General features: G+C 43.4%; 1 protein-coding gene across 8 annotated transcripts in view; it reads right to left on the minus strand.

The window, feature by feature from the left end:
* LNX1 (ligand of numb-protein X 1) overlaps positions 1-26,924 on the minus strand; it is a 294,610-nt gene that overhangs the window by 208,673 nt on the left and 59,013 nt on the right. Inside the window, exon 1 of one of the 8 annotated variants that reach the window (XM_073583547.1) lies at positions 14,298-14,785. The exons of the other annotated variants lie outside the window; for them this stretch is intronic. Within the exon in view, the coding sequence (XP_073439648.1) occupies positions 14,298-14,389 (92 nt within the window). The 5' untranslated portion in view covers positions 14,390-14,785. Of the gene's footprint in view, positions 1-14,297; positions 14,786-26,924 lie in introns of those variants that run through there. 8 annotated transcript variants of the gene reach the window in all.

The following is a 26,924-nucleotide window of genomic DNA, read 5'->3' on the forward strand; positions in this document are numbered from 1 at the left end:
GGTGTCTGATCGTGGTGTGCAGTTTGTGGCTAAGTTTTGGCATGCTTTCTGCAAAAAAATTAGGGATGTCTCTGTCCTTTTCGTCTGCATACCATCCTGAGAGCAATGGTCAGATGGAGCGCACTAACCAGTCCCTGGAACAGATCCTCAGGTGTCTAACCTCTGCTAGACAGAATGACTGGTGCGATGCACTGCCGTTGGCTGAATTTGCCTTCAATAGTCAGGTGAGTCAATCCACGGGTATGACTCCTTTTTTGATCAATTATGGGTTCCGTCCTCATTTTGGTGAGTTTTCTCGTCTGGACTCGGGGTGTCCCGGGGCTGAGGGCTCTGTTCAGCGATTACAGAATACGTGGGCAGAAGTTCAGCGGAGTATATCTAGGTCTCAGGGCAGGTATAAGTTTTTCGCGGACAGGAAATGACCACCAGGGCCCACGTTTCAGGTTGGAGGCAAGGTTTGGCTCTCCACGCGAAACATTAAGTTGAAGATTCCTTCAGCCAAGTTGGGGCCCAAATTCATTGGCCCATACAAGATTGTGGAAAAAATCAATCCAGTGGCGTATAGTCTGTGCCTTCCACCCTCTTTCAAGATCCCTAACGTCTTCCACAAATCTCTACTGAAACCTTTTGAAGCAGTCCGGGGAGACTCCGAGTCCGCTGCTCCTCCTGTTTTGGTCGAGGGGCAGGTGGAGTACGAGGTTGGTCATATCGTAGATTCCAGGTTGGTACGGCGGTCGGTACAGTACCTGGTTCATTGGAAGGGGTATGGACCGGAGGACAGGTCCTGGGTACCGGCCCGGTTGATGCATGCTGATCGCCTGGTGCAGGCTTTCCATGCTAAGTACCTGGACAAGCCTGGGGGTCCAGAGGCCCCCCGTTGAGAGGGGGGTACTGTCATGATCTCAGTGCAGGTTTGACTCGCACACGTAGGGTTAAAGTCGAACCAGTGCTGATGACTGGCATTTCTAGGGTTAAAGGTTGTGATCCCAATGCAGGCTTACCTGCACACCTGAGGCTATGATTGTGGCCTCTCCCTGGTTCTGGGAGAGGCTTCTTATAGCCTCAGGACGCTCCCATCCCTGTCAGTTATACTTTCGCCCTTGGCATTGTGTGGTGACCCCTGAGTGTGTTTGTGCTGTGTTCTGGTTGCTTGATTCACTGTGTACAACTCGGTCTGTTCTCTGGATATTGCTTTGAATTCTGCTTGGTACCTTCTATGTCTGTTTGGTTTTCACTTCTGCTTGGCCCTGACTATCCGTTCTGTCTCATCCCTGGTACTTTACTGATATCTCTGTGTATGACCTCCATTTTGCCTGACCGTAGGTCCTGTGACTGCTTGCTAAACTTCAGCGTCCACAGGTCCTGTGTATCTGTACTTTCCGGCTGTACCTGACCCCAGGACCCCCTACAGTGCAGGTGAGTCCCTGCTCAGCGGAGGCTGCATGCTGGCACTGACAGGATCCTGACAGTTTAAAGTTAGCCCCAGTGGCCTGTAAAAGAATTGCAAGATTTCATTTATTTTTAATACAGATTTTAAAACATTCTTAACCCTCCAGATTGTTCTTTTTTCTGGGATTAGTCTTCCGATTTTGACTTTTGATGAATATATCTGTTAGCTTGATTGGTAAGTGGTAACATCTGCCTCAAAATACTGTTTGTTCCTTTTCCAATATGTTGGACGATCATTTCAATAGACAACAAATATTTTGATTGTATGCCTTTTCTATATTTATGATACTTTAGAGCTGGATCACATATGTCTGGCCCGCCAGTGCATTACAGAAACTCTGGATATAAGCTGAAGACACAACTGATAGATCCCTACTGGGTTATTTTTTTTGTCAGATGGCATCAATTTTGCTGATAAACGTCTTTCTCAGGCCTGCAGAAACTGAAGTCAGGTACACAAAGTGAATAGCTTTTACCCGTGCCTGGCTTAGGCAAAAAAAAACAAACAAAAGAAACAAACCTGTTTGGATACAACTGTCATATGTGAATTGGTACTTATCCTTCTCTTTAATCCCCAATATCCATTGTCAAGTCAGAGAATACTGCTCTATCTTGATGGTGGGGTCCAACTTGATTCCATCAAAGAATTCAGAATGAAAGAAGTCCTAGGTGTCAGCAATACAAATATGAACAATTTTATTACAGATCACATAAATTGTGATTGATCTATAGGTCTTGTGTGTTTTAATGCAGAGAGGAAGATAACTCTTACTAGACAAACCCAAATAGTCAACGATCTTATAATGTTGCCCCAAATAGTGATTTTTTTTTCTCAAGTCATATCAGGAAAACAATTTTACACTCAAAATATACAGTAAAAAACAAAAACCACTAGAATGTCCAGATGTCCAAGAGGCAACTGTCTTAATATTCATTCTTCAGGTTGCTTCCAAGTGAAGAACGTTTTACATCCATAGGACACTAAGACATTTTATGTAGGATAGGTAATAATTGGATAAGCTTGTATTGCATTGTCTTCCAAGCGTAAAATCAAAGTCCATTAAAGATTTGATCTTAAGAATTCATGAAAAATGTATATTTATAAAATCAAAGCAAATTGACTTTTGTTTCCAAATCCGAGCCTTCGTCAGGCTGTGAAAGCACCGGCTTCTACTTCCAATAGTAGCTGACAACAGAAATGTGAATAAAGGATTGGGATCCACCATTCTAATAACTGGTATGGGTTCTAGCATTCTCATCACCTTCAATCAAACATGTTTTGGTGGTAATAATTGTTTACTTACATTCAGATGTTTTCTTTCATATCTAGTGACATTATATTGCAAGTGGGTAACACTTTTCAACACATTTGCTTGACTAAAGGGATTCAAGAGCTGTCAAATGATTGTTCAGCTGACAGATATCGCCTATTAATGTGCATGTTTAGTTTTTATCTCTAATCCACCTGAAGACATAAACGACGGTTAGACACGCCGAGCACCACTTATCCTTCTAAATGGCAGCCATCATAAGTCTATCAGTCATTCAGACTCGAATTCTGATTAGATCCTTTGCAATAGTGAAAAAAAAGCCATTCCTTGCCCATATAGGTTGTATGAAACATCAATTAGTAGCAGTGAGGCACATAGCACATATTGAGGTACAGTGTAATCATATAATATAGTACAAATGTAAAAAGCAATAACCAGCTGCAGTGTTTCTACAAAAAATGTCACTTAGGCTGGTTTCACATTAGCGGACGGAGGGCTGCGTACTTCCTCCATGAAGCCACGCCCCCTGCCGCACCTCCTCCGGTTAGCCCCACCCATTTCTGCATGTGGCTTCATGCGGCCTGCGTACCCTATCTTTAACATTGGGTATGCAGGCCGTGCTGCAGTATGCGGATGCCACCGCATGCGTCGCTTTGACGGTGCGGTGACCCGCGTAAAACGCATCATGTTGGAATTTTATGTGGGCGCCACATGGTCAAAACAACACATGCGGCGGCATCCGCATACTGCGGCATGGCCTGCATACCCAATGTTAAAGATAGGGTATGCAGGCCACATGAAGCTGCATGCAGAAATGGATGGAGCTAACCGGAGGAGGTGCGGCGGGGACGGGGCTTCACGGAGGAAGTACGCATCCCTCCATTCGCAAATGTGAAACTAGTGTAAATAACAAAAATACACCGGCGCTCCCTATTGTAACTGATGGTGGATATATGCAATACAGCCGCTGCTGGCGAATATCCTGGGTCTGTGCACACCCAGGAAAAACAGTGATAATAAATAACAAATTATATTACACCTGCGCTGGCTGACTATATCCCGTGGTGACACCTGATTGAGTCATGAACAAGTACTTACTTCCTATGAACTGTGGGGCTGCGGGTGGATCCAGCGTGCGCCACGTGTGGAGGTGAATGTACCACGGTGTAACAGGAGACACAGCACCAAGGAGGCGTCCCTCCTGTGGGCAGTGGTGCGGAAGCGTCTCTGAAGCTGACAGCCGCTGGGCGCGCTGAATGATGGCGGCGCACTCCGGCCGAGAGGCGCCGCCGGCGTGCAGCGGCTGAGAGGGAGGAGATCAGGTGACGTCACCGAAAAAGGGGGAAGGAAGGCCAAACTAGAAGCCAACGCGTTTCTAAGGTCTACGGACCTTCTTCATCAGGGCTGTCAGACCCTGCTGCGCCCATCCCTATATGTGGCATAAGCCACACCTCACTCCAATCAGCATAAAGGGCATGCTGGATTGCAGTGAATAATCCACCCACTACCAATTAAAGAGTAATACAAGAAAATGTAGCGGAATAAATATCATACAATTTTGAGGAATAATTAAGAACCAAATGTTTAATATAATTCAATTAAAATATATACCATGTACAAATAGATGCACATGTTTACTAAAACAAAACATTCCCTAAAAAGTACATACATTGAGTGCATACATTCAAGATCACTCTATGAGTAAAAAATAGAATGAACATAAAATTAAAATTAAAATAGCCCCAACAGCATAAATTTTGCATAAAACAAAAGAATATGAGTTAATAAAACATTAGGATATATTAATCTTATGGCTCATCAAAAAAAGGCATACAGCTCCACCTCATGATTGAGGCCCCTAGGGGCCAAACAATCCAGGGTAAAAATCCACTGCGACTCAACACGAGACATTTGCCTTAAATAATCACCACCTCTCATAGTTTTGTATAGCTGTTGGATACCAAAAAACGATATTCCCGTGGTTGATTTATTATGACAATCCTTAAAGTGTCTAGAGAGGGGATGACCACTATAACCTTTCTCTATATTATTAAAATGTTCCTTCACTCGATCTATAAGTCTGCGTTTGGTACGGCCAACATATATTTTTTCACAAGGGCACCTGATTAAGTAAATAACTCCAGGTGTCACCACGGGATATAGTCAGCCAGCGCAGGTGTAATATAATTTGCAAATGTGAAACTAGTCTTATCCATATTCTTTTTAAATCATAATTGATTTTCACAATTTTGTTTTTAAAATGTTGTAATTGTTTTTTTTATATAACGATTTGTATTTTTTTATAAGAAAAAACTAATTACGGTAGTTAGTAATATTGCAATTTTCATAATGCCAAACTGGGGATTTTTCAGGAATAGGTTTCATCCAGGTCCTTATCAGAGGTAGAATAATAATGACAGGCGTCTGTACACAGATCCACTAATCTCAATAGCTGATGTCACAGCTGACCTGCTCCCCCTTTCTTCACAATGACCTTTGCACGCGTTCATTAGATGCTACATTGCAAAAGATAGGGTAAAAGACATTTCATTGGTGTTAGAGTACATGTGGATAGCCCGAAAAAAAAGTAAGTAAGAGTCTAAAAAATTTTGAAATTTTTCACGCTTGCCACTACAGATTTTTTTTCCCCTCTCGTGCTCTCTCTCTCTGTCTATCTATCTAATATATATTAGTAATAAACATTGGGATACAGAAAAAAATATTGCCTAAATTTAATTAGAAATACATTTAGCAGAAAAACCTCATTTTAATGATGACATCTTGGATCTCGTAGGGATGAATTTTAATTTTGTGCCTAGGGGCACAATATACAGTTGTGTCTCACAAACTTAGAATATGATCAAAAAGTTAATTTATTTTAGTTCTTCAATACAAAAAGTGAATCTCATATATTATACAGCGTCATTACAGAGTGATCTATTTCAAGTGTTTATTTCTGTTAATGTTGATGATGATTATGGCTTACAGCCAATGAAATCCAAAAGTCATTATCTCAGTAACTTAGAATACTTTATAACACCAGCTTGAAAAATGATTTTAAAGTCCGAAATGTTGGTCTACTGAAATGTATGTTCAGTAAATGCCCTCAATACTTGGTCGGGGCTCCTTTTGCATTACTTACTGCATCAATGCGGCGTGGCATGGAGACGATCAGCCTGTGGCACTGCTGAGGTGTTATGGAAGCCCAGGTTGCTTTGATAGCAGCCTTCAGCTCGTCTGCATTGTTCAGTTTGGTGTCTCTCATTTTCCTCTTGACAATACCCCATAGATTCTCTATAGGGTTAAGGTCAGGCGAGTTTGCTTGCCAATCAAGCACAGTGATACTGTTGTTTTTAAACCAGGTATTGGTACTTTTGGCAGTGTGGACAGGTGCCAAGTCCTGCTGGAGAATGAAATTTCCATCTCCAAAAAGCTTGTTGGGAGAGAGAAGCATGAAGTGCTCTAAAATTTCCTGGTAGACGGCTGCGCTAACTTTGGTCTTGATAAAACACAGTGGACCTACACCAGCAGATGATATAGCTCCCCAAACCATCACTGATTGTGGAAACGTCACACTAGACCTCCAGCAGCTTGGATTGTGGCCTCTTCACTCTTCCTCCAGACTCTGGGACCTTGATTTCCAAATGAAATGCAAAATTTACTTTCATCTGAAAACATCTGAGCAACAGTCCAGTTCTTTTTCTCCTTGCCTAGGTAAGACGCTTCTGGTGTTGTCCATTGGTCATAAGTGACTTGACACAAAGAATGCGACACTTGGAGCCCATGTCCTGGATACGTCTGTGTGCGGCGGCTCTTGAAGCAATGACTCCAGGAGCAGGCCACTCCTTGTGAATCTCCCCCAAATTTTTGAATGGCCTTTTCTTAATCCTTTCATGGCTGTGGTTATCCCGGTTGCTTGTGCACCTTTTTCTACCACATCTTTTCCTTCCACTCAACTTTCCATTAATATGCTTGGATACAGCATTCTGTGATCAGCCAGCTTTTTTTAGCAATGACCTTTTGTGGCTTACCCTCCTTGTGGAGTGTGTCAGTGACTGCCTTCTGGACATCTGTCAAGTCAGCAGTCTTCCCCATGATTCCCCTTGATTGTGAAGCCTACTGAAACAGACTAAGAGACCATTTTAAATGTTTAGGAAGCCTTTGCAGGTGTTTTTTGTTAATTATTCTAATTTACTGAGATAATGACTTTTGGGTTTTCATTGGCTGTAAGCCATAATTATCAACATTAACAGAAATAAACACTTGAAATAGATCACTCTGTTTGTAATGACTCTATATAATATATGAGATTCAATTTTTGTATTGAAGAACTGAAATAGAATATCAACAAAAAGTTAATTTAATTTTGTGAGATGCACCTGTAGCAAAGGAGGCTAAAAATTGAACGTGTTCCAAAATTTGCTGCATTTTCCTCCACAATTCTGGTGCATAGGTCCCCCTAAGTGACTTTATTTTATCTATATTGAAATCAGCATTGTTTTCCACCATACTACTCTTCCATAAGCCCCACATTGTGGCCGGTCTCTGAGGGTGGTTTCACATTAGCGCTTTTTAAGCGCACGCACGGCCGGGGGTAGCTCCGCCCCCGAGCCGGCTCTCTGCCCGGCGTGCCCGCCCCTTGCTTGTAGCACCGCCTCCTAGCGCACAGCGGCGCCTGCGATCGGCGCACCCTATCTTTAGCATAGGGTGCGCAGATCGTGCGCAGGCCGTGCGCTAGTTGCGCTTTGACCTGCGCTGCGCACTTTTGACGGTGCGCCGTGCGTGCCAAAATCAAACTTTTCAGATTTTGGCGCGCACGGCGCACCGTCAACAGTGCGCAGCGCAGGTCAAAGCGCAACTAGCGCACGGCCTGCGCACGATCTGCGCACCCTATGCTAAAGATAGGGTGCGCCGATCGCAGGCGCCGCTGTGCGCTAGGAGGCGGCGCTACAAGCAAGGGGCGGGCACGCTGGGCAGAGAGCCAGCTCGGGGGCGGAGCTACCCCCGGCCGTGCGTGCGCTTAAAAAGCGCTAATGTGAAACCACCCTTACTCATCGTGGAAATACAATCATAGTGATTACACTCCTGTAGTTTTGTGAGTTTGAGGTGCTGGTGGATACCTTGTAGAAATCTTCGCAATTTAATTACTTCTGAGATTTATAACTTTTTAAGATCATCTCTTGACCTTGACCTAAACAACAGTGAGTAATAATTATAGAAAGCATTTATAGTTACTGATTGTGATACATTATTAATGGGGTTGTCCAGTCTTCTGATAAAAGTCTGCAGTTACCGAGTGACTACAGACTTCTGAATTCCTATAAAGTGCGGTGTCAGGATTCACCAGTTTTGCCGGTTAGTGCGGGAACTCACTTTACCACAAGTATATGATTTCCATACTTACGGTCATATTCCAACTAGTTGTGCTAAGCTTCTCTCAATAGAAGTGAATTGTATAATTGCGGTTACGTGACCACTCACTCTCACTGGCATAATGTAGGGGTAGAGACCCTGATTCCAGTGATGTATAACTTAGTTTACTGGGTGCAGCAGTTCTGACAGAGTTTTTAGAACTAGCTTTTAGCAGAGTGCAGAAATCTATCCCTGCCCACGCCACAGCTTTCTGTGTACATTATATATTGACATTGAGCTGCTAATCAATGCTGGGGATGTGGTTGGACCATGTCTCACATGGGCACAAGTCTGGCAATGATAATCTCCTGCGGATAAAACACTCATTGTACTGAAACAGCACGCAGCCTAATAAGTGACACATCCCTGAAATCAGTGTCTCAGCTCCTACCTCATGCTGCCCTCAGATTACATAGCTAAAAGCTGCTGACATATTCACTTTAAAGAAGAGAAACAGGATGGTGAGAAATAATTAAAAGTAACGGGACCAATTTCTGAGGACATGATTCAGGGATATTCTCGATGTCTGGCATGGTGACATTTTGTCTATAGTTATGTAAGGTCCAGTGTAATTGGGCATACTAGTTATGTGATCTTACATAATTCTGTACAATACTTCTTTGTGCCTGATGTAAACATCAGTGCATTGAAGTTTAAAACTCATAACAGACCTTCCATAATACATATTTAAGAAAATGTATTTTTTTGGTGCAACCCAGAGAGTAACCTCATAAACCGTGTCAGGCACAATGTTTCATAGTTTCCAGTCCAAAAGTGACCCCATTAACAGCGCCAACAAAGAGGTTAAATAACAAAAAAGACATGCAGTTCTAATGAAGCAGAGAGTGAGCTGAGAGCCTCCAACAAGTGCAGACCTATTGAATCCCTCCTAAAATGTTAATCTTTTTAACTTGAGAAATACATTTGCATTAATACATTTACTATTGCTTCATCCTCCATTTCCCCTCCCATACCACTCATCTCAACACATACAATAGTCCCATATATCAAATATAACAACATCATAGCTTAAACCCACAAACCTCACAGCTAGGGTTGAACAAACCCAAACAGTAAAGTTTTGTGTTCGTACCAGATACCTCATGTCCAGTGCCGATCTCCGAACACAGACTTCTTACTGTACATCTGTGTTACTGTTCGGGTTCGGCAGCCTAATAAAGCTTGTTGAAAGGCTGCAGCGCAGCCAATCAACAAGCTTTAATTTACTTCCGACCCCATCACAACCATGCCAAGTAATGCATCATTAAGGTTCCCTCAATTCATAAGCACCAGGTCTCACAAGGGCAGCACGAAAGCCAGATTGAGGAGTGGTGACGTCACCACTCATCATTTGGCAGCTGTGAACTAAGATAACCTTAAAGACGTCACCTCAGTTCACAATGGACGGGTCTTGCGAAGTGCAGCATGAGACCTGGCAGCGGCTGCTTTTCCAGTCTATGGAGCTTCGTTCACTGAATAAGGTTTCATACACTGGATGAAGAAACTGGGATTGTTGTGGAACCTCCATTTGAATTACGGCAGACCAGTGTGGATTTTTTTTCTTTCAATAAATGTGTGAAGGAGGGACATTGTAGGTGAAAGATTTTTTCAACCCATCAATTCCATTACCTCAATTGCCAACACACCAGGGCAATCAAGAAAAGTCAAAGCTAAGTGCCAGAATTGGCACATATAATGGACAGATGCACCATTTTTTTTTAATTATATGTTATTTTATGTCATTTTCCTATCCACATTTGTTTGCAGGGTAATTGTTCTGCCCTAACCCTCATTTTGCAGCCTCCTAGTCTTTATTACAACCATTTTACAGTCATTCTGAAGCACCAAAGATATGGTCCCCATTAACTTATATGGGGTTCGGGTCCGGGGTCAAGTTTGGGTCAAATTTTGGTACCCGAACCAAACTTTGGACTCAAATTTGGTTGAACCCGACAACTACTACAGGTTTTCTCATTCCTACTCACAAGCCCTCTACACGCAGGCTGGAAAGGCCCACAGGCTAACAGGGGAATCCCCTGGTGGGCCCCTGTGCAGATCTGGGCCCCCAACCCCACTGTATGGGCAGGACTTGGCATAATTCACTTGATTCAATCTGTACATAAAAAAGCCGCATCTCATCATTCATTAACCAAACTACCCAGTTTATTATTATATAGTGGTAGAGGTAAATTTGTGAACGAGGATAATGGAATATGTGTATGCAGGTGAAAAGTAGGTCCCCTAAAGTCAATGTTACTGCTGGGCCCTTGGCACCCCAGTCCGACACTGTCTACACATCTGCCCGATCATTAACTAGCTTCTCCAGATTATGGATGAAAAGCTTCTCTCCGTGCTCTAAAAATCACACCTCACCACCTGTGCACTTGACTATCCCATTCCATCTTGCTATATTGTTTTCCCTAACCCATCTCTTCCACCTGTCTTTAACCATTGGCATACTAGCTTTTCCTTTAAGCAAATACTGTATTACACTAATTCTTCAAAGTCCATCCCTCAATCCATGATCTACCTTGTAAACTTGTTGAACAACATGTCTGCCTTAAAATGTCCTCCAGCCTGGCATCCAACTTGCTTTTTAACCAGCTACAGTCTGACTTCAGACCTCACCATTCTATTAAAATGGCTATAACCAAAGTCACAATTGATTTGCTATTTGCCAGTAACACAATATTACTCATTGCTTTGTGTCTTTTAGACCTTATCCTCTGCATTCAATGCAGTTGATCACTAAATCGTGTTACAAACTCTTTCATCCACTGGCATCACAGCCATTGGCACGCTACTGGATCACTTTGTACCTTAACAAACAAATATCTCCAGTTCGCACATCACGTCTTGTCTTGTCTTTCCTCTAATGGTGTTCTCAATGCTCTTGTCCTCGGACCACTACTCTCTTCTAGCTATAACATTTACGTAGGTCAACTCATGTGATCCCATGGCTTTCAGTAGCACTTTTACACTGATAGTTACAATTACGTCTCTGACACAGATGTCAAGTCTTACTTCCAAAAGTACAACATGGAGAAAACTGAAGTCATTATCTTTTAAACTCCCATGAGATCTATCAACCTCTTTCAATTGTTCCTCACTCTTCCCAGTTTCTTTTCCAAAGATTTTATTTGGATTTTAAAATAACAGGCAAGAATAGGGAGTAAGGGCAGGAGAGGAAGGAGGGGGGGGGGGGGGAGAGGATAGGGATGGGGAGGGGAAGACACTCTTCCCAGTTTCATCGCCGCAAGTCTCTCCTCCTTTGACTCTTCCTACACATCTGAACCCTAACCATCTTCTGCTCCTTTCAACTCAAAAACGTTCCTCGAATCTGCTACTTTTTCAACCAGAAAAATCTAGTAACATTCTGTAAAATTTGTCTCTGTGGCCTCCCATCTAAACTCTTGTACCCACCTACCTACCTACCTTACTCCTTTCTTTTTCTCCCAATTCCATCATAGGCTACACAGTGCCCTGAAAATTTTGTTGAAAACACTATGAATCACTCAGCTGTCATTTCCATGCATCTCTCCCCTAATCTCCCTTTTGCTTCCTACATGTAATCTCCAATCCTCACAAAACCTCCTTCTTTGCTCTCCTCTTGTCAACTCCTTACACAACTGTATTACCAGATTTCACCTGTGCATCCATTACTTTGGAACTCACTATCTCAACAGATTAAATTCTCACTTCTTCAGAAAAGCTGACAACCTAGAATAACCCTGCTGCCAGTACTCTGCCATATAAGCCGCTTCTACCCTCACCTCCTGTCTCCTTCTCTTGCAGATTGTAAAGTCCTGTGGACAGTGTAGACCTATGTACCGGTCCGTGAGTGTTTTCTACCTCATATTGCATAGTGCTATGTATTTGTGATGTACTCTAAAGCCTTTTTCATATGTACAATGCCTTGTAGTGCCCTGGAATTAAGGGTAATAGGAAATTAACCACCAATAGGAATGTATTGCTCTAAAAAGAACTAGTGCGGTTCTAAATTGCAACCTTTTGTATTTTATAATTTGATCCTCATCTACTGTTCATCTGAAAGGAGTGTTCCCTCTCCAGCCAAGATTTTACAGCAGCAGTTACACACAACTAGAAGTGTTGTGCCTTCACAAAACACTGCCAGGTGAGGGTACACAATGTCCCCCCTTGTGCTCCTGCGCAGGCTCACTTCTCTGAGGGCAGAGCAAAATACTGCAGCACGCATGCCTTTCTTGGTGCATGCACACTACCATGTTTTGCTCTGAGGGCAGAGAGAAGTGAGCCTGCGATAGGGACACCATGTGGATAACATAGGACGCGTCATCACACAAAGCAGAGAAGGAGGAGAGCGATTGCAAGAAGAGAGGAGGCACCGGATCAAGTCCAGAGACGCCCATCGAACCGGATCGCTCCAGCTCTACGTATAATAAAAGCTATTTTTTGTGCCTTACGGAGTGGATTTGGGACATACATACGGCATTCTTCTATACTGTAACAGGGGGCCTACAGGTGCTGACCCTATTTTATATGGCGAAAACCTGGTAACAGGTTAACTTTAAAAGATATCAGCCTCTGAGGATTCTCTTTTTTTATATATTTTTCTATCTGCAGGCTCACACAGTACAAATATATATTTTTCCTATAAACATGTGTGAATAAAATAGATCTTTCACACAATGACCCAGAAATATCGCTCTTTCACCAACCAACCGTCAACTTGGAAGTTTTATTCCAGTAGCTACTTATATATCCTTCCCCTGCAGGAGCAGATCACCTGCAGAAAACATTTTGGTTTACTCCTGGCTAATCCCATTGGGCTATGGCTAATATAGTACTTAAAGATCCCATTTCTTTATTGGGGATATCTCCAGTGCTGAGAACCTCAGGAAACATTTACCTAGATAGGTGTGAACTTTAGCACTTCTTCCTATGAGCAGCACCTTTGCATTCTATATATTCTAGATTTAGTATTTCTTCTGACAGTTCTGCAGCAGCTCTCCTTACAGGATAATCATTTCCTAATCTGTTAGCATCTACTGTGCGCTAGCTAATCGTTAATCTGTGTCTGTGATGTCAGATTATTAAAACGGTTACACCTATATGTTCCTGCTCCTCACACTATCAACAATGTGAATCACTTGATGTAAACATAGAGCACGACACGTGACGAAATATATCTGTTGATTCAGACTTTGCGGAGAGCTAATTACAGAGGAGATATAACTCGTCCCTCGTCATTGACAGTCATGCCACCAGCAATTACTGAACTATTAATTAATGATTAACCATGTGGACAGGGGGAATTCTACAACAGGCTCATTGTCAGGACTGTTTCGTCAGGGCCAAGCGCGCTCGCTTAACTTGTGATCTGGGCTACAAGTGTTCTGCAATGATATTTTAACCCAGTCATTGCAGTCACCGGGACTAATCCATCATGCCGGCGATGCTTAGTCACCAGTTGTAAGTTTATTACAATTGTGGCCTGTATTATTGATGCTTTTTAAAGCAATCACAGTCAATGGAGAAAAGAATTTAATATAAAGGCATTTCACACATGAAAATCCCAGATATTCAACAGTTCATCCACGTTAATCTCAAAAGGAATGGATAGCCTTCCTGCCAGCAAACAGATGATATTTTTTTTGTCATTGCTAATTCATGAGCGAATGCAAAGATTCTGCTATGGAAGGACGCTAATTAGGACTCCCAAGAATACAAATGAGGGATCTTAAAGGGACAGACATGTATTTTTTTAAAAATAAATAATAGGAAAAAATAAAAGAAATAAAAAGTGAACAGTAATACAAATACTGTGCTACTGCTTAAGGGGGGCACAAGTGACTAGCCTACAAGTGAAGTGCTCTTCCAAATATATAGATGCATAGAAGTAGGACCAAAGAATCCTCACTCATCTGTATGACTTCTGCACGTCTAATACTAACATACTCCCAATAGTTTTAACCCCCCGTTAGCCATTTACAAGTACAAAACACCAACGATCACAACAAAAGATTTTATTGCAAGGGTTTTTTTCCCCTTTAATAGAAGAAAGTCTTAAATTTGTGACCGACAGACAGAGTATATAGGCACTTTACCATAAATATTCCATCACGTTTGGACACATAGGTGGACAGCACACACAGACACACATATAGGTTCACTGTGAGTACTCACAGTTCGGAATAGAGGAAATGTAGATTGCCCATATTGTCTATATAGTTGGCAGGGCTTAGCCAAGGTAGAACCAATAACAGAAGAGCCTTCATTTTGAGCACAGCGTGGATATGGCTTCCTCCTCACCAATTTCTTTGCTGCTATTACAAGAAAGGCTTCCAGCTTCTATGATAGATAACTGTTTTTTTTTTTTGTTTGTTTTGCAGATGGTTCGCTGCTTGGTTAAATCAGATGTAGGACATCATGAATCTGGTTGAGATTTCATACTAAGAAAGGCTGGAGAAAAAAAATCATTGACCTGTAAGAGGATTAGTTCATTTGCATGTCAGATTGGTAGAGATGTGGAGGTTTTAGAGACAATGCAGCCAGCATGGATGGCGAGACAGTGACTTATGCTGGGAAGCAGGCTGATGTAAGGTAGAGGGACCAGCCTCCTGCGCTACACAGAGTGGCTCTCTACAAACAGCTGGTACATTTACATCACTGGCTCCAAGCAGATGGGTTGTGAGAGCTTAGGAAGCCAAAGAGGTTTGCCTCTCTGATGATGCTGTGCAATGCCTATACTTTCATTTACATATATTGCTCTCAGAATAAAATCCCTTTAAAGAAAAAAAAAAAAAGAAAAAAAGAGGGTTGTGAAAAACGTAAATAAAAATTTGTCTGCAGTGTTATAGGCTTAGGACATGAAATGGCTAATCCACTATGCTAAAAAAACAAAAAAAAAAAAAGAGCTTGCAGTCACACACACACACAAAAAAAAAGAATAACTATGTGATCTGGAATATGCAATAAATAATACACACTATGTGGCTTTTATATTTTGCCATCACTGTTGATCTGTATGAACAGCTAGACGTGACCATGCGTGAAACATCTCACTCTAACGTGTCTCCGTATATTCATTTAATATAGTAAGAATAGAACAAGGCGGTCTATACTCCCTGCAATATGGCACAAACGAGGCCGCTCAGACCTCACTGGGCACAGATTGGACTTCTTACGAACATCCTGTTCAGATGTTGATAAGGACATGTGGACCACACATGATGTACATGGTCATCGTCCAAATGTCATTGCGTAGAGTCTGGACCACAATGTACTACTTGAAGAGACTGATGAGCGAGGGAGATAGGAAAGGGATCAGCAGGGACCTGAGCTAAGCCAAAATGATTCTTAGGGGGTCCACAATCTAGGAGATGAACATAACGGTTTTTAATGAGTAGGGACAGGAGACCATGAACTATGCTTTATAAAACGCTAATGTTTAAATGTCCTCTCCTTAAGAGATCTTTCTTAAGGCTCAAATAAAAATGCAATGTACACCTTCTTCATGGCGGGACAGTCGTGAGGAAGGAGGTCTCAGTATCACACACACTTTAATGGCATGCAAAGCCAAACAGACAAAGGCAAGAGTAAAGTTGAAGGCAACCTGTAATGTAAAAGAACGCTATTAACCTGCAAGTATGGGTTGATCTTGGTTTAATAGTATTCTGACACCGGTACAGAGAGACCCACTGCTGGGAAGTAATGTACTTTATTTCTCCCAGCAGGCTTGCTCTTTCGGTCAAAGGGGCGGCACTGGCATGCATTCAGTCAATGCTCTGTGTATAGGGAGCAGTGGATGTAACCGCACCTCCCACACTGACTGACAGCAGCTCAGCAATACAGCTCATTAGGGCCGGCTGTCAGTCAGTGTCGGAGGTGCGGCTACATCTGCTGGTCTCTATACAGAGAGTGGTGACTAATGGCAAGCGGGCACCGCCCGCATGACTAAAGTGAGTCCTGCCAGGGGAATAAAGTTCACTTCCTCCAAGCAGCGGGCACGGTGTCAGAAGGCTATTAACCTGCAGATTAACCTCAAACCTGAAGATTAATAGCATTATTTTACATGACATATTGTGAGATTGTCAGTGGAGGTTACTGTAGTGGGCAGGATTCATCACCAAGTTTCTCAGTGTCTGAAACATTGGGATCTATGGGTAACATCAATAGTCTAATTATTAATTTGCTAATTAAATGCAGAATGTACCATTTTTTTTCTAAAATATATTGATCACATTCATACTATCCAGGATCCTGTAGCTAATGGGGATGGTTCTGTGAAAACAAGTTATCATCACCTAACCACATAATAGGAGAAACCATTTTGATCAGTAGGTGTCCGATCGCTGGAACCCGCACTATTTGGAAGAACTTTTATCCATGTTATAAATGAACAGCAGTGCACATGCTCAACCTCCTCTTCATTCATTCTATAGGTGCCCCAGGTGCTGTACTTGGCTTTTCCTGTCAGTCCTATAAATTATGAATGAAGCATTGGTCTGACTTTTCCATTTTGTAACAGAGATAAAGGAGCCTTGTTGGAGGAAAAATTTCCAATTTTGCAGGTCTCATTGGGTTGGACCCCCATAGATCAATAAGTTGTCATCCACTATATCCTGTGGATAAGTTTTAGCTTATTTTCACAGGACAAAGCCTTTAATTCTATATATAAAAGCAAATACACACAAAACATAAAAAATATTACATGCAAAGCATAGGCTTGCCAATAAATGAATCGGAATATTATAGTACGGAGGTGGACATATCATCAATGCAACCTAAGAGGTAAGGGGGCCACTTCCTCCAATCCTAATACTATAGTATGGAGGTGGACATATCAGGGCAGCCTAAGAGGTAAGGGGGCCACTTCCTCCAATATGAATACTATACTACGGGGGTGGACATATCATTAGTGCAGCCTAAGAAGTAAGGGGGCCACTTCTTCCAATATGAATACTATAGTACGGGGGTTGACATATCATCAGTGCAGCCTAAGAGGTAAGGGGGCCACTTCCTCCAATCCGAATACTATAGTACGGGGGTGGACATATCATCAGTGCAGCCTAAGAGGTAAGAGGGCCTCTTTCTCCAATCTGAATACTATAGTATGGGGTGGACATATCATTAGAGCAGCCTAAGAGGTAAGGGGGCCACTTCCACCAATCCGAATACTATAGTGCATTGGTGGACATTTCATCAGGCAGCCTAAGAGGTAAGAGGGCCACTTCCTCCAATCTGAATACTATAGTACAGTGGTGGACATATCATCAGTGCAGCCTAAGAGGTAACGGGGCCACTTCCTCCAATCCGAATACTATAGTACGGGGGTGGGCATATCATCAGTGGAGCCTAAGAGGTCCTCTTTCTCCAATCCAAATGCTATAGTACGGGGTGGACATATCATCAGTGCAGCCTAAGAGGTAAGGGGGCCACTTCCTCCAATCCGAATACTATAGAATGGGGGTGGACATATCATCAGTGCAGCCTAAGAGGTAAGAGGGCCTCTTTCTCCAATCCGAATACTATAGTACAGAGGTGGACATATCAGGGCAGCCTAAGAGGTAAGGGGGCCACTTCCTCCAATACAAATACTATAGTATGGGGATGAACATATCCATTAGTGCAGCCTAAGCGGTAAGGGGGCCACTTGCTCCTATACGAATACTATAATACAGGGGTGGACATATCATTAGTGCAGCCTAAGAGGTAAGGGGGCCACTTCCTCCTCCAAAGGCAGAGCTATTGGACTGTAAAGGGCCCATATACTGTTTTTGCACAAGGGCCCTTTTATGTTTGTGTCGGCTATTGCTATAGTATATCACATGATGCACTGACGGACACAAACAGGAGATGGCTCCTGTGCAAAAACAGCATTTAGGTTCTTTGAAGTCCAACAGTTCATCATAAAGCTCAATTCCATCTGCTTTGGAGGTAGAAGTGGCCCTTTTACCTCTTTGGCTCCTGTGCAGCTCTACCAATGGTATGTCCTCTCCTGGCACAATGCACAAAACACAAACAATACTCCAAAGTAACAGAATGCAGGTTCAATAAATTGCATAGAAAGGAATATAGGCAAGAAGACAGAGGTAATCCAAGAGGGAATTATTCATTGAAACATAACAATTTGTGTAACCAAAAAGGTTACAGTCAAACTCAATTTACTCATCGAGTGGCACCCATGATCAAAATGTAATGATTTATTTATATTTGCATTTATTTCTATTATATTCACTTGCTGTAATATAAATATCTCTACTTAGTGACATCCACATATAGTGTAATTAGAACGGCACCAATTCCTGCCACCGCTGGCCAGCAGAAGCCGCGGATTACAGTAATTGGTCATGCTATTCCATAAACAGCAGTTACAGAGACGACTGGCAACCGTGCACTGTAGTACTATGCTGTTCTAAATAGGCCATGACATCAGCAGCATCCAGTGAGGGTCTACACACATCACTAAACAAGAAAAGACGGGCATCAGCTCCTTCATAACCAGTAATGTAACAGACGTATAAGCACATTATGTAAGCGCACATTGCATTCCTCATTGGGCACATGAACACATTATATAAGCTCACATATCATGTGCATTATTATAGCCATCTTTCTTTTTTTTTATACCTTATGCAAAAGAAAAAAGAATGCAAAAAAAAGAAGAGAGAACCCAAATGTGCATCAACAGTTCACATTAACATACAAGGACGTGATACTAGTCAAGATTCCTTTATCTTCAAGGAAAACACATCCAGCCACATTGACTCAGGAATGACCTCAACGCTTCTCTTTGGGGAACGTCCTTTCAAATATTAAGAAGCCTAAGCCATCCTTCCCAACCTAAGCCTTTAACAAACAGACACCGGTGGTCCTAAGGAGCTGGTAATATATACTGGATTCTCTTGTTCCTCAAAATAGAATCAATGTGGAAGAATGGAAAAACATAAGAAATATTGTACACTAGCACATACTTTGGGTGTGATATGTGTAATAGAGGACACCGTTTCCTGTAACATGCTGCCCATCTGTCCCGTCAGGCTTGAACTGGCCCATAGGAGGAGAACAGGAGACTCTTTCGGTGGGCCCCTGTGCAAGAGAGAACCACCACCATCTTATATGAACAGTATTTGGCACAACGTACTTGAATCACTATGTACAGACAAAGGCGGCATGTTATTCATTTAACGATCTACCCAGTTCATTGTTGTATACATTTGTGATTGAGGATAATGTCACATTTGCATGTAGTTGAAAAGCGGGCCCCTAGCATTGGTTACTGGTGGGCCCTTGGCACCCCAGTCCGACACGGTGTCCCGTAATTACATTTTGCAGGACTGGCTTTGTGTATCTTGAAGCAGAAGCTAACACTTGTAAGAATAATCAGGCTATGTTAGAGAGCAACTAAATGTTCTCCGGTTAGAGAATGGACTTCATACATAGACAGTAATTAATCGTCATGTGTCATATCTTTAAGCTGGAAGATATTTTTTCAATTGCAGAGTCGCACGTGTTACTGGTGTCAGCTTAGATCTTCTGTTATTGCTCATTAGGATTGGCATACCATGACCACATGATAAACATTTCTAAATGATAAGGTTTACATGATACATGACAAACAATGGCCCTGTAATCTCAGCAGGATACTCCTATTATTTGCATTCTATTGTCTCCTTTAGGGCTCACTCACACGTATAAGCGTATAACAAGGCCCAGGGCTATCCAATGTTTTATCAGATACCAATCGGACCAATGTTATTCTATGGGGCAGTGTATATCTGTGACTTTTGTTTCTACAGACAGGTCTGTAGAAAAAATCATAGTATGTTGAGAAAGGCTCTGCAATTTGGATGACACGCACCCATTAAAGTTTATGAGTGAGTGTGAAACATTGGACCCAGACAATGGAGAAGATCGAGATATTAAGTTCTCCATGCCTGTGCTCCGATTCTTGCATGCAAGAGAATCAGATCAATTTCACACTCCGCTCAAACTTGGATCAGAGTTTGAGCCGTCTGACCGTAACCTGCTTACATTCTCTTCCATCTCCTTTCCAAATGCACAATCCCCACTTCACAAACTTGCACACCCTGACAGAAATCTCAAACACCTTGATTTACACTCGCTTTCTGAATACCTTCTCTCTGGCACACATAGGTTCCTATGCTGCTGCCACTTCTTATAACACCACAATAACTGCATCTCTCTAATCTGTCTCGTCGCCCTCACATATAACAAATCTTGCACAATCAACAGGCAACCAGGGCACACCAGCCTGACTAAAGAACTGAGGTGGGCTTCCAAGTTTGCTGAGCAGAGAAGGAAAAGATTCCATGCCAACAAGCATTTCATCACATACAAACAGTCCCTTACCAATTTCAAGTCCACACTAACTGCTACAAAACAAACCTACTTCTGATCTCTCATATCCTCCCTGTCTCACAACCCTAAACAGTTATTCAACACTTTCAAGTCTTTCCTTCATCTTCCAGCACCTTCTCCCTCTCCTCCCACCTTTTCCTCAGTCTTCAAGCAGAAGATGGACAACATCAGAGAAAGCTTTGGCCTACAGTCCTCACAACCCCTTCACATAACTATTCTTCCCACTTCCTCCAAAATTAGCTTTTCCTCAGAATAAAACCTTACCTCTCTACTCTTCAGATCTCATTTTATCACCTGTGCATTTGACCCGATCAACTCCCACCTCATTCCAAACGTCACCACAGTCTTCTTCCCAACACTAACCAATCTTTTCAACCTATTATTAACAACTGGTGTCTTCCCCTCATGCTTCAAACATGCCTCCATCACACCCATCCTCAAAAAGTCCGCCCTTGATCCTTCCTTTGTGTCTAGCTATCGCCCCATATTACTTCTCCCCTATGTCTCAAAACTACTGGAACAGCTTTATCCACCTTGAACTGTCCTAACATCTCTCCTCCTGCTCCCTCTTTGACCGCTTACAATCTGGCTTCCGACCACATAATTCAACAGAAACTGTCCTAGTTAAAGTCATCCATGACCTTCTAACCGCCAAAGCCAAATGACACTACTCTGTCCTCCTCCTCCTGGACCTGTCCTCTCTGTCTTCGACACAGTGAACAATTTCCTCTTAATACAGATTCTCTCATCTCTTGGCATCACAGACTTGGCCATTTATTGGCTTTCCACATACCTAACAAACTGTATATTCAGTGTTTCCCACTCAAACACCACCTCCTCATCCCGCAACCTATCCATTGGTGTCCCCCAAGGTGAAGTTCTAGGACCCCTGCTCTTCTCCGCTTACACCTTTGGCCTGGGACAGCTCATAGAGCTTTGAATATCATCTCTATGCTGATGACACACAGATCTACCTCTCTGGACCAGATATTACCATCCTACTAACCAGAATTCCACAATGTCTGTCCCCTATTTCATCCTTCTTCTCTGCTCAATTTCTAAAACTAAACATGGACATAACAGAGTTCATCATCTTTCTCTGAGTAAACCTTGACTCTTTTCTCTCCTACAAACCACATATCCAAGTCCTTTCCACCTGCTGCCAACTCCAACTCAACTATATTTCCCGGATCCGAACATTCCTTAACCAAGAATCTGCAAAAACACTAGTGTCTACCATGGAAACCTTCAAAAGACCTACCTCTTCCGACAAGTCTACAAACTGCAGTTAGCCTCGCTCCACTATACTGCTGCACAACCATCTCTTCTCTCACCTATTGTATCCTCACCCATGCCTTGTAGACTGTGAGCCCTCATGGCAAAGGTAATCTCTCCTCCTGTACCAGTCAGTGACTTGTAGTGGTCTTGATTATTGTACTTGTTTTTTTATTAGGTATATTCCTTTCACATGTAAAGCACCATGGAATAAATGGTGATTTAATAATGATAAATACTAGTAATATACCTCTTATTTTATGGTATGCACAAAATGCCATAGAAAAAACACGATCACAGAGACATCCTGAAGAAGAAAGTGTACAGCACAGTAAATTTTGTTTAACAAGCATAATTCATAGAGCGACATAAATCAAAGCCTTAAGTTAGAAAATCTATATCAATATACTTGGCTTTCTTCAGCAGTCACATAGATAATAAATGTAGTGGTGAACATCATGTGGACTGCCGCTACATTCATTTGTGGGACTAAAGTGTCCCATACTGCTGTCTCAGTTAAACCACCATTTATCTAGAAGTTATCTCTTCTTGACCTTTCCTTTAATACCCCCTGCAGTGAATAGAGGATGGGTATTTATTGTACCGTTCATTGTGATAGTTGAGGTAATTGTTCTGTCTTTTTAAGGCTAGGTTCACATTATGTTACGCAGCCCGTTCAATGCATAGCGTTGAAGGGCTGCGTTAACGGTATAGCATAACGCGATCGCGTTATGCTATACCCGCTAGCGCAGATGAATCATCTGTGCTAGCATAGATGATTCATCTGCGCTAGCGGTGACGGAGCCTCAGACGCTGCAGGCCGCGTCCGAGGCTCCGTCACTGAATGACGCGTGCTGCTTTATGGCATGCGTTGCGCCCGACAATGGGGCTCAATGGCAGCGTTAACGGACTGTGTTACACCGCATTATACCGCGGTATAACGCAGTCCGTCTAACGGACTGCCTAAAAGCAGTGTGACCCAGGCCTAACTTTTAAATTTATTCCAAAGGTTTATTGCTGAGTTGATAGCATAAAATGCCAACTCTGGGGATTACAGTTGGTTCACAGTAATGCCACAAAGAAACCCAGGGAATCCAAAAGCTTTTTAGCCGTCATGCCATGCTAACTGCCATCTGACATACATCTCTCCTCTTCAGTTAATGAAATAGTGAATATCTGATCATGCAACACAGAGAGTGGACTGCAGAAATATTGGTAAAGCAGCAGTATGCTGTTATGATAGTGTAGCAACTCACTTGGGAAAATAGGTAACACGCTAAAAACTGCACCAGACCCTGGTGGTTCCTGTACATACTAAGGATCTTGACTCCACAGTCCCTACTGGGTCCTGCGTGATAGCCTTAACCACAGACTAGACAATGGCAACTCAGACCTATATTGCCTGAAAGGCCATCGAGCGCTTCATGTTCCTCCAAAGGAAATGGAGGTCAGAGCAGGGTGAAAATTACCTACAGAAGGGAAATGTTCTGAAATAGAAAGAGATCCCAGTGAATAAAGTAAACCACAAAATACAAAATAAAGTATTAAGTAAGTACTGTTGAAACAGAGGATAGGTGCAGGGTAAAGAACATAAACAGCAGAGAGATAAACATTAGCTGATCTTTCACTGACTGGCTTTAACTTCATTAAAAGGAAAACCAATGGATTTGGAGGGTATTATAAGCCCGGCAGGGATGAGTAAAAATTACCACTAAATAAAATATAGGTTAAAAAAATATATTTTATTGGAACATAACACAAAAATAATCATACATGTGCATAATGACAAGCAAAAAACCGCGACAAAAATAAATTAATGAGTAAATGGGACACCAAAAAATTTTTAAATTTATAATATAGTATTCAATTTTAATAAATATAAGGTAACCCAGACAGATATAATGCAGGCTAATTTAATAAAACACGTAAAAAACAATATCCACAATATACCTCATGAATGTGAAAATATAATATAAAGAGTATGCTAAAAAAATTAATTAAATTTAAAAAAAAAAATGTATATATAATTCACAATAATAAAGTGCAATGACTATATGGTCTGGTGACTCTATATTATATATGACCATACAAACATCAAGTGACCAAATGGCTCATTAATAAATTTATGGTCATAAAGTGCAAAAAATGCAATATACCACACTCAATATATAACAAATGAAAGTGATAAAAAATACAATATGAGTGTAGAAATTGATAAAAAAGGTGCGCAACTAATTAACGACCATAGTCTAGACAATTTGTGCATATAAGCATTAAAAAGTGTGCTAAACTGAACAAAAGACCATGGTGTATAAAACAAACATGTGTGTAGAAAATACACAGTGCCAAAGTCAGTAGCTAGATAGCCACAATAAAAGAGTATGAGCTGTGGAATATAAAATACTAATACCTTTTAGCCAAAGTGAACGCAGTATGCCTGTAAAAACATGCCCCGACGCGCGTTTCGGAGTAAAAATCCTTTGTCTGGGAAAGACAATGGGAGACCGCAGAATGTGAGGCTCTGGATTCTTGTTGAACCGCTGGAGGAACCAGACACCTAACATTACCCCCCAGGGCCCCCTCCCTCCTGAGCCTTCTAATCCACCAAATAAAGTTTTTTGCTACGTACCACCTTGTGTCCCACAGAGGCATAGGCCTCAGGCTCGTCCGAAGACAAGTCTGATGTCCCGGCAGATGACTCGGAAAATCGGGACATGTGAACAGGTTTGAGAAGGGACACGTGGAAGGCGTCAGGGATGGCTAAGTCGCCAGGAGCAGAAGTTGGAGCGGGGCGCCGATGTGTGTCAGCGGGCATCTTCACTCTCACTTTAGAGGATAGAGTGACATGCGGGGTGTGACCCAGACTGTCGCGAACCTCCATTACCCGGTCTGCCACTGGCAAGGGATACAGTAACCCAGCCGGCCTCTGTTTAGAGGAGCTGCTCCGAGCACAATAGGCGCATGTGTGAATGTATTTTTTAGTGTCCTGAGCCCTGTGCGGCCACCAATAAGAGCTTGCCAGGAGTTTTGTGGTCTGCTTGTAGCCAAAGTGACCATCCACCCTGGAAGCGTGTGCCCACGCGAGAACAAAGGTCTTGCCTGGCGGCACTGACTCGAGGACGACCGGAGCCACGGTCTTTAGATTCCCAGTAGGGGGCGCGGAAAGATCCGCAGGCACCTCCGCAGAGGCTACTTGGACGCCTCCCCCCATGCACCTTCCCACACAGTCTTTGCTCCATCCCAGTATTCTCCCCGAGGACCACTCTATATGAGGGGAATGGCAACGGAGCCAGGGAACCCCGAGGAGCACCTGATCGATGCCCTCTGGCATAATGAGCAGGGAAAGCGTCTCCTGGTGAGACGGTGAAATTGAGAGCCTAAGGGGTGCTGTTTGGTGGGTAATCTGGGATGATACGGTCGCCCCGTTGACCACCCTGATGGGCACTGGGTGAGGAAGTGGTACCAACGGGATAGCGTGCTGTTGGGCGAAGGACGAAGACATAAAAGTTCCCTTCTGCCCCGGAGTCCACAGTGACCTGTACCTCCAGGAGGAAGCACCGCTATCTATTGTCCCTTGGAGCGCCGGTTTGGGGGAGGTCTCCATAGCGACTAGACCCCCACCAATTACCAGTGGACGCGATCGTTTTTTCAGCTGCTGCGGACACCTGTTAGCCAGGTGACCAGACTGTCGACACTGGTAACAGCGTGTGGAGCTTTGTGCCGAACGCGTCTTGAGACCGGCGCGGGACACCTCCATGGGCTCTGGAGGTAAACTCTCCGGCTCGGGTGGTTCTAGAGGTTCAAAGAGGTTGGGAGCCAAGCTAACCTTCCGCCGGGATGGAGCACGCTCCAGCCCACGCTCCGAAAAACGGAGATCGATGCGGGTGGAAATGGTAATCAGCTCCTCCAGACTTACGGGAACCTCCCTCGTAGATAGAGCATCCTTAACATGCTTCGCAAAACCTCTCCAGAACACAGGGATGAGGGTTTTATCAGGCCATTCCAGCTCGGAAGCCAGTGTCCGGAAAAGGACGGCGTACTGGCTGACCGAGAGGGATCCCTGTGTTAATGCTAGTAGCTGGAGAGAGGTGTCATGAGTGACTCGTGGCCCCAAAAAGACCTGCTTCAGAGATGTTAGGAACTGAGCAGCGGTCCGAACCACAGGGTCACCACGCTCCCACAGTGGCATGGCCCACTCCAATGTCCTGCCCGATAGAAGGGAAGCGATAAACCCCACCTTAGCCCGCTCTGTAGGGAATCGCGCGGCCAGTAACTCAAGCTGGATAGAGCACTGGCTCACGAAACACCTACAGGAGGCGCTGACACCAGAAAATTTATCGGGCAATGGGAGGCGGGATACTGTCGGCACAGGCGTGGACGTGGACACACGTGAGACAGCCTCTGCGACTGCCTGCGCAGCAGCCTCAGTAACCTTCGTAGCTGAGGCGGAACTCTCGAGAGTCACCAACCTGCCCTCCAGCTGGCGAATGTACTGCAATAGCTGCTGCTGGTCCGCATTTACTAGCCAGACCCTGGCGCTAGTATAATGTTAGGGAAGGCGGAACGCACTAAATATAAAATAACGTAAAATGCGTTCGCCGCCCGGGGTCCACCGTGCAGAAGGTGTTAACACTGCTGCTAGCTAATGGCGGATTTACAATATGGTGGTATTATGCACGCGGGTTGAACGTCACCCAGGTGCGCTGAGCGATCTCTGTTTACTCACAGAGATGCCTTAAGTGAAAAACACAAAAAGGCTGAGCCTGTTAGCGTCACAGGTCACAGGTCTCAGAGAAGTGCACGCACGGTATATGGTCACAGGAGCTGGGCCCTATGCAGAGGGTCTGCGTCTGTCTAGACCTACCGTGCATGCGGCATCGCAACTGCGGACGCCAAGAGGAGCTGCAGACTGCAGCAAGCCGACAGACACTGCCGCTAGTCGACAATGCCCAGAAGCAGGCGCACTGTCGGACGCTAGCACGGTGGAGGATGCTGTAGTGGCTTGTAGCTTGCAACTGGCAGGCGCTGACTCTATAGCTAAGTCCCTATACATACTCGTAATATGAGAGGGAGGGGATCTTAATTAGTCATTCGCAGGTTCATGCATCCATCACCATTCACACAGTAGCAACTGTGCCACGCGAACCTTTTATA

The sequence above is a fragment of the Dendrobates tinctorius genome, unplaced genomic scaffold, assembly GCF_039654945.1.
Source record: "Dendrobates tinctorius isolate UK_male_01 unplaced genomic scaffold, ASM3965494v1 ptg000079l, whole genome shotgun sequence".
Classification (NCBI taxonomy): domain Eukaryota; kingdom Metazoa; phylum Chordata; class Amphibia; order Anura; family Dendrobatidae; genus Dendrobates; species Dendrobates tinctorius.